Source organism: Glandiceps talaboti, chromosome 21 (assembly GCF_964340395.1).
Source record: "Glandiceps talaboti chromosome 21, keGlaTala1.1, whole genome shotgun sequence".
Lineage (NCBI taxonomy): Eukaryota > Metazoa > Hemichordata > Enteropneusta > Spengelidae > Glandiceps > Glandiceps talaboti.
Window position 1 is genome coordinate 225,317 of NC_135569.1, and position 14,260 is coordinate 239,576.

Genomic DNA, 14,260 nt, shown 5'->3' on the forward strand with positions numbered 1-14,260 from the left:
ACATAAACAATTTAAAAGGGATACCAGCTGAGTTTGCTATTGTCAAAATTCTAACCAGGTACTCAGAAATAATATGTACTAAACAATTTGATGATAATTTATCATACTTATACTAAAATGTCCAGGAGGTCGTTATTATGCTGTGATGTAGGCAAACAATGCCAAGATACGATTTCAGTGCCAACAAAGGCATGCCATGCATCGACATTAACATTATACTAGTATGGTTGGTTCTTTTAACTTTTCATTTGAGTTAATCAGCTTGTAAACAGAGCTTTTGCCACTTGAAGGTACCACTATCATGACTTTAATTCATAGATATTGGTATTTGTTATGATGTAGCAATTCTTAAACTTCCATTCTGTGAATTTAGTTAGTGCTAGTAGTGAATAAACAGTCTCCAAACTATGATGAATTGTTTGTAATGATCAACAAACAACTTTGCATAGTTTATTAAGTTGCCATGGTTCTTGAAAGTAAACATAAAATACCTGTGACCCAACCAAAATGCATGACCACTGTTGTAGTATTAACCAATCCCCTAGCAACATACCAGGTCATGTGAACAAAGCAAGGTTACAGTTCACTGATAATTGGGTCTCAAGTCATTCCTTTTATCGCTGACATACATGTACACAAGTACCAGAGTGTGACATTACATAAGTTAGTTGTATTCATTTTCAAACATCAGGTGAGTTCCAAACAAATTTGTTTACTTCATGTTACATTGCTAAAGACAAAGTATAAATCTTGAGTCATTAGTTTATCATCAAAACTGGTGATAGTGTTTTACATTGTATTTATTGACTTGTACTGCTGAAAACTTTAAATTACATTGACTTTACTCAATACTACATTTGTAAATTTGAAGTAGAGGATCAGGTATTTTTTTATTTCAACTTCCTCATTGGAATTTATAACCTAGAATCCAGGCCATTGTGTTGTAAGTATTCAATACAATATATATAAGGATCATGAAATACTGAGGATCAACACATATAGTTCAAGCCATAGGCCATAGGATAAATTTACCTCTGATGCTTTCAGTACAGTTTACCTAGCAGTTTGTAAGAACACCATAGTCATAAGCAATGGTGGGGGAAATGTAGGTAAAGCAGTGTCTTATCTCTTATACCATAAAGTTGGTGGGGAACCAGGATAGGTTTTAATTGTAGTGAAAACACTTATAGACAAAGTAATATCATAAAAAAGACTGCATAATGTATAAGGATAGTATTAATAACTTTAATACTAGTATTAACAAACTTTAATAAGTCAAACATTAATAACAGAGGTTACAGACTAGTAGTAGTACACCTGGATTGCCAACCACAAAATATACAGATTTATGACTCTTATATGAGTCTTGTTCTTTCACTAATTTATTACAGGCTCAGGAACTTTGACACAATAACATAGTATAACATACCAATAACAATGTATTATCTGGATGTTGTCGAAACTGATTTATTGGTCTAGCATTTAAGTATATCTCACTCTAATATGGCTGTGAAATAGTTGCCTTGATAAGCTCTGATTAAGACCAGCTCAACTCATGCAAGAACCCTTATACCCAATCCAAAATCAGAACACATTAAACTTGATTGGACATTTTATTCTAAGTAATATATGCTATAAATCTGAAATTCATGTCATCAAAATGTTAAATCTGGTTATGAGTAACTGACAGTTAACATACTCGGATAGTCCAAAGTCTTAATAAACAATGCTTATTGCTTATTGAGTGATCAATGTATACCATCACTTCAGATAGACAATGCTTATTGTAAGGGTTATCAATGACTTTTATAGCATCACTATTGTCATCGAAATAATAGAGGTTGACCTTGCCTAACCTCTTGGTTAATCTTTCACATTTCAATTCACAATATTTCCTAGTTAAAGTAGGCTTCTTTTTGACTAAAAATTTTTGTGTATTTGTACGCAGGTTTGTCATGTTTACTTTGCTGCACTTTTAAAAGTGTACAACCTTAGAATGTATGGTAAGCACTTGTAGAATACACTGAGTAGGCAAGATTAATACTCACACATCATGGTTTGGTAACAGAGTTAGTCCATAATATGTATTCTCAAATAACCCTGGACCAGCCATGCCTCCTACAGAACATTGTACTGTGAGTTTGTTCACTATTTCATACTATTTTATCTTTAGCTTGATGAGGTTATGTCTGATATCAATTGTTACGCTCTGATTTTCAGTGATTACATCACAAAGTCTTCACAGAAACCATGGAAGACTATGAAAAACTTCATTATTTGGGAAGTGGCAGTTTTGGGTCTGTCTATGCGTACAGACACAAGGGTTGGAAAATGGTAGCTGGTAAGAAACTAAGATGTGATAAAGAAGATCAGTTGGCTGATGTCATGAGAGAAATGATGTCAATGTCTAAACTTGAACACTGCAATGTTGTCCAAGTCTTAGACGTTGCTGTTAAAAAGAAAAATGAAGCATTCTGTGTTTGGTTGTTTATGGAGTTCTGTAATGAAGGTACTCTGAGTGATTATATGCTGAAAGAGAACAGGATGGAGAGTATGCCATTGAAGGTATCCATGGTTACACATGTTGCTGAGGCATTGAAGTACCTCCATGGTAAGAAGATAGTTCATCGTGATTTGAAACCAGCTAATATCCTTGTGACATCAGAATCAGGTGAAGCTGTTGCCAAAATTAGTGACTTTGGATCTGCAAAGATTTGTGATACGTTGAAACGAGGCATGGCAAGTTATGTCGGTTCAATTGCATTTATGGCACCAGAGGTAAAGAAGATGGGAGAATTCACAGAGTCAACATTTCAACCATACAATGAAAAGTGTGATGTTTTCTCACTTGGAACTATATTGTTAGCATTACTGACTAATGCAATGCTAAATGGAAGTATCTGCTACACAGAGGGAAAAGAAGCCTTGTGTGTTCACATGAATCACTACAAGAAGATCCCTGATTCCATTCCTCACAAGTTGAGTAAATTCCCTGAATTGAAACATGTGGTTATTTCCATGTTAGCATATGGTCCAGGTGAACGTCCATCTGCAGCACGCCTTGTGTCTGATTTTGGCAAAGTTTTAAGCTCTTCCAAAGTTGACAGTAAAAGTCACAGTGAGAAGAAAACTGAGAAAAGTGAGAGGCAAGCTGTCCCTTCCCATAGAAAGGTTTCTGGTGAATCAGAAGACGAAGATGATGATGATGATGACAACATTATGGTGACAATGTCCCAAATTGCTTTACAAGTGAAATCATCTGATTCAAGTACTGTGAAACCTCCATTCTGGCGTTTACCAGCAACAAATGAAACACAGTCTGTGCCTTCTGGAAGACATAAGCAAAGAGATAAGGGGTTTAATTCATGGTTTGAGACTGCGCCATCTAGTAAAAGTGGTGCAAGTAATACTCAAAGCAGTCAGGACTCACAAGCTGCCGATGATGAAATGCTTCAACTGTTTTTCAACATGGCAGGTTTCACAAAAAAGAAAAAATGACAGGAGGCCATTAATTAATGAGATCAGGATTGTAGAAAGGATAGAGCAAAACCTTAAGTGTTCTATGTTTAACCATACATGTAGACCCTCCACCATAGACCCTCCACCATAGACCCTACACATAGACCCTCCACCATAGACCCTCCACCATAGACCCTCCACTATAGACCCTACACCATAAACCCTACACCATAGACCCTACACCATAGACCCTACACCATAGACCCTCCACCATAGACCCTCCACCATAGACCCTCCAACATAGACCCTCCACTATAGACCCTCCACCATAGACCCTCCACTATAGACCCTACACCATAGACCCTACACCATAGACCCTCCACCATAGACCCTCCACCATAGACCCTCCACCATAGACCCTCCACCATAGACCCTCCACCATAGATCCTCCACCACCTACCTCTTGGGGGAGAGTCTATGGTTCAACTGCCTGTGTGTTGTAACTTTTGTAATCAGAAACTGAACATAATCAGCATATAAGCAGGACTCTAATGGTGATATACAACTTGCACTGTAACTGTACCGACTTTAATACTTACCTTCTAAAGTCTTTTTATTAATACATTGTACCTCTCTGGAGAAAGTTTGTTTTTTTTATGTAAAGATATGTATTTATACTAAACTTGATTCTTCAATTGAGTAAATTTGTGAAAAAAGGTGGGAAAAGGTGGCAAAAATGAGTTGCCAAGCAACTAGTCATATCCCTGGTCTTGTGACAAGACCTTGGATCTGCACTTGGAAGATTGTCAAACAAAAACCGAGGATGAACAGTACCACTGGTGTGCAGCAAGCCCTCGATAGTTTCTTTGGCACTTTGACCCGTGGCTGCTTTTAAAGTTAGCAGAATTGACTGAAGGTCTAGCAGCTAGACTTTCAATTTACCACCTTGTATACTTGTATAGTCATTGGAATTATGATATAACAAATAAAGTAAAAATGAAATCAAAAAGTGCAAAACTGATTTTAACAGATTTTGCTATGTATGATACAGAATAAAAAGTTAAATTTATCTTACACAAGTTATCAACTCATGCCTAAGTTGCTTTTTTTGGATAACAGGGATAAATGTCACTATTTAAAAATATGATTCAGCAATTTGCAAGGAAAAATTAAAAAAAAAGTAAAACTGATTTGAAAAAAAAAATGATTTCTAAATTGTAGCTCATTGGAAGCTTTCTTTTGTTTATTGATTTCCTTGTATACAGTAATATTTACCATGACATTAGTTTTGTTCAGTGTCTGCTCATTTTGGAAGATACAAATAAAGTTGATGCTAAGGAGTCTAATGCCATTTGTATGCCCAACTTTACCCAAACCTTAACTACCTAGCTCCCTAGCTTAAGTACAAATGTGTATCTTTATTGTATAGTGAGTCCCATGCCGTACCTAGTCTTGCCCTAGTTTATTGTTATGCCTTTCAAATACAATGTAAATTACCAAGAACCAGTTGGTTCTTGATCATAGGTCTTCTTGGGAGTCCCTAAACAGCACTGTTCCTTTGGTGACATAGTTTATATGGAAGAGTGCAATTATTGAGCCACAATGAAGTAACTATGTATTCACATAGTTGTGGGCTTCATGCCAATGGAAAGTACCCACAGTGATTTTTGTATATTTGCCAAAAGAGTTCTATAGGATGTAAGTAGCCACCAGGATCTGAACTTAGAACATATCCATTGTGTTGAAAACAGTCCATGATAACATTAATGAGAATATTTGTGTAGTTATAAAGCTGTACCCCAACACCTGCCTGTTATCGTAACTTTTTTTGGGATGGTTCATGACGGACGTATATGAGGATCGAAGCTCAACTAGGAAATATTTATACTGAATAACCCTGTAATTTACAAATAATAGTTACCATGGTAACTTATCGTCAGATACTACAGTCATGAGACTCAACTTTTTAATTATGATACATCAACACTATGATTCACACTTATGGGGCGATTGTACAATGTCACACAAGCTCAATAAAGGAACTTGTAGGCCAAAACCCCCTCCCCTATAAGAACGTTCACAAGTCTCAATGCATTTATATATGATGTAAACCATATTGATGAAAATTGTCGTGGTCACACCACTTCGATCAATATAATGTAAAAACATGGTAAACACATTTAACTATTAACCAGAAACCCGACAATGTATGTTACATTGGCAGTAAAGTTTAATAAACTTATCAACATCTCAGTAATAAAGACAGAACCTGATTGAAGGTGTGAAAGTTTTCTAAATTTGGTTTAGAAGTGCAAAAAATAAAGTCCAGCAATCACATTGATGCCAGACCCCCTCCTCTCCTAAAAGAACTAGGTTTGTGTATTGAGCATGTGTGACATTGTGTGATTGTTCCTTATTCAACTCCTGTCAATGTTTCAGCATAACATATCTTGAATAGTTATTAGCCAAATGATGCTTATAATTTGCCAAGGGGAACTAAATGAGAACATGTATGGTTCCTAGTCAAAATTATGATTACATTCTTTTCAAGATAGGCTGTCTCAAAATTTGGCAATTTAAAGAAATGAAATATTTCATGAGTACAAAATCATTGTACATTTCCCACCAGAATGTAATAAATATTACATCCTAAATACGGATGCTTATGCCATCAGATCAGGATGCTATCCACATTCCTCACATTGAACAGGTTACCTAGACATGCTGAAACCTTTTTGTTTTATTCTCTATTTGAATAATGCTTTTTTTAAATACTGTTCTTTTGTGTGAAATCCTAACCAGACATTGATTGTGAAATAGTTGGTTGAATACATATAACCCTAACAGAATACTAGTACCTGGGAAACATTTTTTTTTAAATGGGGTGAGGACAATTTCCTTCACAAAACAGAAAATAAATAACAAAGTCAAATTTTTGAAGACTATGAGGCAAAAAAATACAAAATTCCCAAGGGACTGGTGGCAGTCTACAGGTTGCCATCTTGTCTTCAGCTACAAACACCAGTCTCACATTGTGGCAGGAATACTTGTATATAGACATTGGTTTGAAATCAAGATACCACATATTCTAATATTTAATTCAAACTTCTTGAAAAATCCTGCTCATGATGTAAAAGTAGTTGAAGATTCAAACTGCTTTTGTACTGAATTACTACTTAATATGTGTTCTAATATTAACACTTTCAGTCTTTGGTCATTGGTCTGAAGTCAGAGGCCATGTGTTCTAATATTAACACTTTCAGTCTTTGGTCTTTGGTCTGAAGTCAGAAACCATGTGTTCTAATATTAACACTTTCAGTCTTTGGTCTGAAGTCAGAGGCCATGTGTTCTAATATTAACACTTTTAGTGTTTGGTCTTTGGTCTGTGATGAAATTTTAGGGATGTGCTGTGTCTATTGACTGTCATGGCAATAAAATGTTTATGACATGCCCTGTTTACAAAGAAAAAAAAGGATCACCCAGTCAAACATCATACTTTACAGTTTTTGCTGGCTAGCTTCATTTGCATAGCTACTTTGTTGCCATGGTGCATGCAAACAAGTACAGTTCTTAACCAATCAGAATGTAATGATATATGCTAATAGAGGTGAGTTACAGGTCATGTGCTCATTTTATACTTGTGAGATATGATTTCCCATAATACATAGAGAAGGTCCAGTTTATGTGATAAGCATGTCGAAGAACAAAATCAAACTTATTTGACTGGTGAGTAAATCCTTCACTGTTTTTGCTAAAGGCGTCAGAGTGTAAGATTTTGAGCACGTTACTGTGATTTATCGCATTTGTTTGCTGTATTGTATTTAAGTCAGGTACATGTATGACAATCAGAAAAGGAAGTACAAAGTTTTATAGTCCAGTATGTTGACAGGAAGTTCTTTATTTTTTTGACTGGCAGTCCTTGCTGTCAACACCTCTGGTATCTCCTGGTATGATTTACCAGTAAGAGTTAATGCTTGATTTAACAATTTGTAGAGTCATACATGTAATACATTAACGTTATGCATCATTTGGTGGTCTGAGCATTATGTTACCTCAGGTTGACCTCAATAGTTTTTTGAATACTGAATTACTGCCCATGTTGCCTTTCTATATTCCCATTTCTGGGTGCATTTTCAATCTCCTGGATGGAGCTTTGTCAAATGAAAACATAAACCTCAATGTTTGAATCCCAGAGTAAATTGTGGATGAGTGTTATCTTATCAGTGGAAGCATCAAGATTACAAAGGATTATTCTTTTATTCTGGACCAGTTATTTTCTAAAGCTCTGTGACAGATAACTTTATCACACCTTTATTGCAATTCTAATCCAAACTGCGTCTTTAAACTGTTTGTGAAAACCAGTTATTTGGCAGAGCTATAGAACAAGTTAGGTCAGAGCAAAAGAATAATCCTATGTAATCCTTCATATAAAGATAACACTAATGCAATAACCTAGGATTGAAAAATGGTCTTTAAAATACCTGTTTTGATAGAGATAGGATTTTTCTTCAAAGTTTGATTAGATTTTCATCTTTTCAGTGGTAAATTTAAAGGTAAAAAAGTTTGTTGTTAAGTACACACCCATAAATAATTACAGGATACCTAAGTCTATAAAATTGTCTAAAGTTTTATCTGGTACTTGTTAGTGACTGAGATATGTTGGCATCTTGTCAAACTTGTGAACTTCCTTTGTTCTACCTGTGGTTGTACTTCCAGGAACTACAATAACACTAGCTTGTTGTTGGTTGCAGTGTGATTTGTGACAAATGTAGAACAGTGTCCATGCATGGTAAATTATACAAATCAAAGTTAGGTTAGGTGGTCTCAGTCTATTATCCATAACCAAACCCTCACCCTAACTCCCCAACTTGTTGGTTGCAGTGTGATTTGGGGACAAATGTAGAAGTGTCCATGCATGGTAAAAGATACAAATCAAAGTTAGGTTAGGTGGTCTCACCCTATTATCCGTAACTGAACCCTCACCCTAACTCCCCAGCTTGTTGTTGGCTGCAGTGTGATTTGGGGGCAAATGTAGAACAGTGTCTGACATGCATGGTAAATGATACAAATCAGAGTTAGGTTAGGTGGTCTCACCCTATTCTTATCCCTAACCATAACTCCCTGGCTTAATTAACAAATGTGTGCTTATGGTACAGTCAATCCTCTGTTTTACATTTTGATGCAATGCTAGGTCTTAATACAGCCATAGGTATTATACAGTTAATGAACTGCATTTTAAATGCACTGCTTCAGTATATTTATTCATATAAATGTATGTGTTTGTGTGTCCAATGTCTTTTGTACCAGCTTTTGTATAGTAACTATGTACAGTAGTAATTTGAATGAGCTACCAGTATATTCCTGAAATGTCAGCTTTGCGATAGCTTTAAGACTTGTCTTGGTGTTAATATATTGATCTTCTTGAGATAGTACATACCTCGATAGTAACACCAAGACAAGTCTCTGGGCTAGAGGACTACTTGAGATAGTAACACCAAGACAATTCTCTGTAGGGCTAGAGAGTTTCTAGAGATCGAGCTTCTTGCTCTACTCTGCTTCATATTGCTTTGAGTAGTGCCCTCGCCAGTGAGATTCCTTAATCTAAGTTATTTGATAATTATTAAATATGTTTCATATTACAGTGTCTTCTGAATTTCACATTTTGTGAAATTGATATCGTAAACTGCTATAAGGTAGTTTAAAGACGCAGATTGCCTAAGATAAAGTACCAGTACAGCAGCCATTTCATGCTACACACTCCGAGGCCACTGCAGTATGGAAAACTACCAAAAACTCAAACGTCTTGGGTCAGGAGCCTTTGGTTCAGTATACCTTCTTCAACACAAAAAAAGTAAAAAGAAATATGCAGGGAAGAGAATTGAATGTGATGATGGTGAGGAGTTGGAATGTGTGATGAAAGAAATGATGAACATGGCAAAACTTGAACATAAGAACATCGTTAGTATCTTAGACTCTCATGTTGACCGCGAGGATAAAATTCTACAAGTATGGCTGATAATGGAGTATTGTAACCATGGAAACATGGATGATTATTTTCTGAAGGAAAGCAGGCTGGAAGATATGTCATTAAAGCTGGATGTTATGATGCAGGTGATTGGAGCTGTCAATTACATACATAGCAAACGAATGGTTCATCGTGATTTGAAACCAGCAAATATACTGATAACAAGCAAAGGAGATGATGTCATCGCAAAGGTGGCAGATTTTGGGGTGTCAAGATTCTATGATACTTTAGGCAGAGACATGAAGACTATAACAGGCACACCAGTATTTATGGCTCCAGAAATTGTCAAGTTGAATTTGCCATGGAAATCACAGCCTGCTGCAACTTACTCTGAGAAATGTGATGTTTTCTCACTAGGAATCACCATGTACTCTCTTTTCACTAACTCTGTTGTAAAACGGTGTATTAGTTACTTGGAAAAGGGAGAACCCGTAGGTTTTAACATGGTTAGTGCACGTCGAATACCAAAAACCATCCGCAGCAACTTACAAAGTTTGTCAGAGTTAGGAAAGCTGATACTCTCAATGCTGGCCTATGATTCAGATGAACGCCCTTCTGCAGCTCAGCTGGTATCAGAGTTCTATCCAATTGTAAGTAGTTCTACTGTCAAAGGTCGAAGTTCAAGAAGAGAGAAAACCCAAAAGAGTGAATGGCGGGCACCATCAGGTTATGCATATGGTGGAGAGATTAATGATTCCAGTGATGAAGAATCCATGAATACACCAGAGAAGCCATCCCAGAGAAAGAGCAAAAAAGGAAGTAGGATTGAAGATGTGTTTTTTGAACCACCAATGGATACTCCATCCTCTTCATTGGCAAGCGCAGACCCAGGCTATTACTCAGAGCGTAGGGAGGGACATTCAAAGCCAAAACAGCCACAGAAATCAAATCACTTTTTAACTGAAGGAGATGCTGATGACACTGAACGAATGGCTCAAGCGTTTTTTGAACTTGCAGGCTTTAAAAAGAAAAAGTAGTTAAACAGTGTTGTTTTATCAACCTACAGACACTCAGTCCTCCAAACAGTGTTGTTTTATCAACCTACAGACACTCAGTCCCCCAAACAGTGTTGTTTTATCAACCTACAGACACTCAGTCCTCCTCATAATAGTGAACACAGACCTTGGTGTATTTCTCAGAAAATTCAGAACACAGGGAGGGACATTCAAAGCCAAAATGCCTTGAGAGAAATTACACAGCTTTTCATATGAAGGGGATGTTGACAACACCAAACAAATGACTCAAAAGTGTTTTAATTAAAAAGAAAAGGTAGTTAGAAAGTGAATGAAGAACAGTGGACCAACTTTACAATAGATACAAATTTACATTCAAGCTAGGGAGTTAGGATTAGGATGAGGTCACAGATAGGAATAGTGTCATGCTCCCTAGCATCAACGTGATTTGTTGCTTTTTACAAACCATGTAGAAGCACTTAGATTTTTACAGTGTAACAGTTGATTTTTTTTACAAAAAGCTGAGTTACAAGAATTTATTTTGTGCATATACATATTAGCACAACATAACCTAAGTAGCTAGAAATGTAATATACCATATAAAAAGTGACAAACTTACAATGAGTCAATTTTGCAGTTCCAAGATGCATTGTATAAGATGACGTCCCTTAAGTCGTTACATTTAGACTTGTTTTGTTTTTATAACATTTGAAATAATATTTTCATCATGAAATTATGGAAAGACATGTTGACCTCTTTAATTGTGAGTGGTTTCATAGAACAAAGACTAAAAGCCATCAATGACAGAGAAGGATTTTACTGTGAAACCCAGGGTATGGTCACGTGACAATCATCCCCCTGAGTAGCGTGTGTAACCCCCCCCCCCCCCTCCACCTCATGTACAGAATACATGGTGTTGTATGGGATGATGTGTGGTGCATCTTGGAACCTACGATTGGTCTATTATAGCAAAAAACTCAGTACTAAAATGTCAGACAAACAGACAAAAAAATATGAAAGTTTTATTGGTGAACATGTACGTGAACATTTCAAAAATGTGTTTATTTAATGATCATTTCAAGGGACAGAGCTGTCATACTAGTACTTTTTTTCACTAAAATTTGAATAAAGCAAAGATTTAAAAAAAAAAATGTCATTGCTGGTTCACACTTGGTTATGTTCTATTGTAGTAAAAACAAAAGCAGGTCATCTATATTCTCATAGGCCTTAGGAGGGCAGCAAAAATATGTCAGCTAATGAACTTGAAATGTAAAACAAAAGAATCTTGAATTGCCACCACTAGAGATATCTACTCATCATCGCGGGTCAGAAAAATAATTGACTTGGACTCTGTCGTAATCTAGTTTCTTTCCCCAAGCTACAAGGCAAAGTAGCATTTTGTACAGCATAGAGTTCAGTGTGTTTGGATTTTTTAAACTTTTGCCTTTTCCCCTACCATGCCTGGCATTTCACTATAAATGGCCGTTTAATGATTAGACAGAAAGAAGGTACAAATTGATATTTTACAAAATTGACAAGGGAAACATTATTCAAGCACCAACAAGACAAGAGGACACTCACTAAAACTTACAAAATCTAGTCAGACTGGATATCAGGAAATATTTCTTCTCACAGCATATCATATCTCAACAATTCTACTGGAGCACGTCATCCAAGCCAAAATTGTTGTGGACTTTAACTGACTAGACCAGTACAAGGAACTATATAAACCTTTTAAGGCTTACTTTGCAACCATGGCAATTCCATTTTATCATGTTTAATGGTGTGACCTTACACACACAGGACATCCAGGCCATCCAAAATGTGATATCCAGAATGAACTTTGAGTATAAAAGTTATTGATCAACAAATAAACACAAATAGAGAAAAATACACTGTAGTGTAATAACTATGTAGCTGATGTATAGATATTAATCTACAAAGTGCAGATACCTCTACTACAGAATAGTGACTTTATTTGTTCTAGGAATACCTCCACTTTAGGTATAGGAATCAGAACAAGGGGACTATCCCCTCAGATCTCCTCTAGTGATAGATAGACTTCCTTCCTTCTTGAGTTCCTAGTACTGTATCATAGTCTTACTACCTCTGTACACTATCTTATATTGCTAGTGGGGGAAGCTTATCCAGGGCTTAGAAATATTATTCCCTGATTTTTTTTTCTTTATTCAGCTAAGGAAAATATGACGAGTGGCCTAAGGGGTCTTTTCACTCCATGTAGCTAAACAAGTAGTGACAAAACCTAAGATCACTTTCCTATGGAATGAAGAAAAAAAATGTGAGAATAATATGATAGTAAAATAATGTTGATTTTGAATGTTGTGACTCTTATTTCTAGAACTGTAGAAACTATGTTGTAGTAGGCAGGAGTTGTCATGACATAGAATGACCAGGGTATAAAAACCCATGTTTTTGTTGAAAGATATTCAACTTGGCTTGTATGTGGTATAATTCTCATTGTGCCTCAGACAATAAGTTGTGATGCATTCAAACAGAACCTACAGGAAATCTTGCTGTCACTCTCCATCACTGCTTGTGTCACATTCATATTTTGTAAAACTAATGACATAGGTGCGCATTGTCATGGTGTAGAACGACCAGGGTATAAAGCCCATATTTTTGTGTCAAATGCATTCAACTTGGCTAACTTGGGATATAAGATGTTTTACATTCAGTTGTAGTCCCTGAGTATGCTTTGTCATTTACTTTGGAAAATAATTTGGTATCCCTGCAGACACCCTGAAGTTCAGATAACATATATCGATAATACCTGTTGGTTGCTTATCTATTTGTGTATGTGACAGAGATACCAAGGACACATGATATCTTATTTAAAAATCTGATGTGTGTAGTCAGTGCCACTAAGAGTGTACTTTGTCTTTGTACTCCAAATTTCATGACAATTAATCTAATGTGAGATTTCTGATGTCATTAGTAATAATCAGGTGATTGTGTGTATCAATATTTAAAGTAGGTAAAATCATGTTCTCCAGACAGTTTACCAGATTTCAAGCAAAATTTAAAAGAATATTGGATGTGAAACGATGCCACATCTAGGAATTGTAGCGTTTATTTTTATTACTAGGATATTTTTTCTATAAAAAATAACTCCAAAAATGTTTGGTTGGCAGTAATCCAAATTTTACCAGATATTTCCTTTTCTATTAATACCCGGGTTCTTAACCTTTACAAAAACACTGCTGCATCATCACTCAGTTACTAGGTGTCAGCTTTGTAATAAAAATATATGCCCAAAAGAAAGATAAAAAATTGGACAACAATTACGAGTTGTGGTAACAAATTAGTTGTCTTATGTCATCCAATGGCCTTTATATCTAAGGCATTCCTGATTATTCACATTAGACAAGCTTGTAACTGTTTGCAGTCTCTTGTGAGAGGCCAGTGAATGAGTGTATCCCATATTATGGTGTTGCTGTGGCCATTTTAAAGCGTATTTGATAAAGACATTACTTAACAGTTTAATGGTTTCAAAATATCATTTTAAGACCATACCTAAAATTGGATGAAGTTTCATATTTGATCTTAGAGTATATTCATACCAAATAACCAAGACTAAATTTCACTTTTTATATGATATCTACAATACTTACATAAATCACATTATATTATGTGTACATCCTAGGGGTGGTGAAATGATTCATGTGATATCTACAATACTTACTGTAAATCACATTATATTATGTGTACATCCTATGTGTGGTGAAATGATTCATCATGTTAAGTCTGTTTGTTGTGAGAATATAAAATGGATGCTAGTTACTATGGTAACTGCAACAGCTGA

General features: G+C 35.8%; 2 protein-coding genes across 2 annotated transcripts in view; both read left to right on the plus strand.

The window, feature by feature from the left end:
• The window catches only part of LOC144451554 (serine/threonine-protein kinase mTOR-like), a 109,220-nt gene that overhangs the window by 47,132 nt on the left and 47,828 nt on the right, over positions 1 to 14,260 (plus strand). The gene's annotated exons all lie outside the window — the stretch shown is intronic.
• LOC144451557 (serine/threonine-protein kinase PDIK1L-like) lies at positions 7,097 to 11,511 on the plus strand. Its single transcript, XM_078142435.1, has 2 exons — positions 7,097 to 7,185; positions 9,102 to 11,511. Exon 2 carries the CDS (start codon positions 9,235 to 9,237, stop codon positions 10,459 to 10,461), a length of 1,227 nt encoding a protein of 408 aa, XP_077998561.1. The 5' UTR covers positions 7,097 to 7,185; positions 9,102 to 9,234; the 3' UTR covers positions 10,462 to 11,511.

Bases quoted from the DNA above. Each gene is read 5' to 3' on its own strand.
- LOC144451557 (XM_078142435.1), top strand. From the start codon at position 9,235: ATGGAAAACTACCAAAAACTCAAACGTCTTGGGTCAGGAGCCTTTGGT.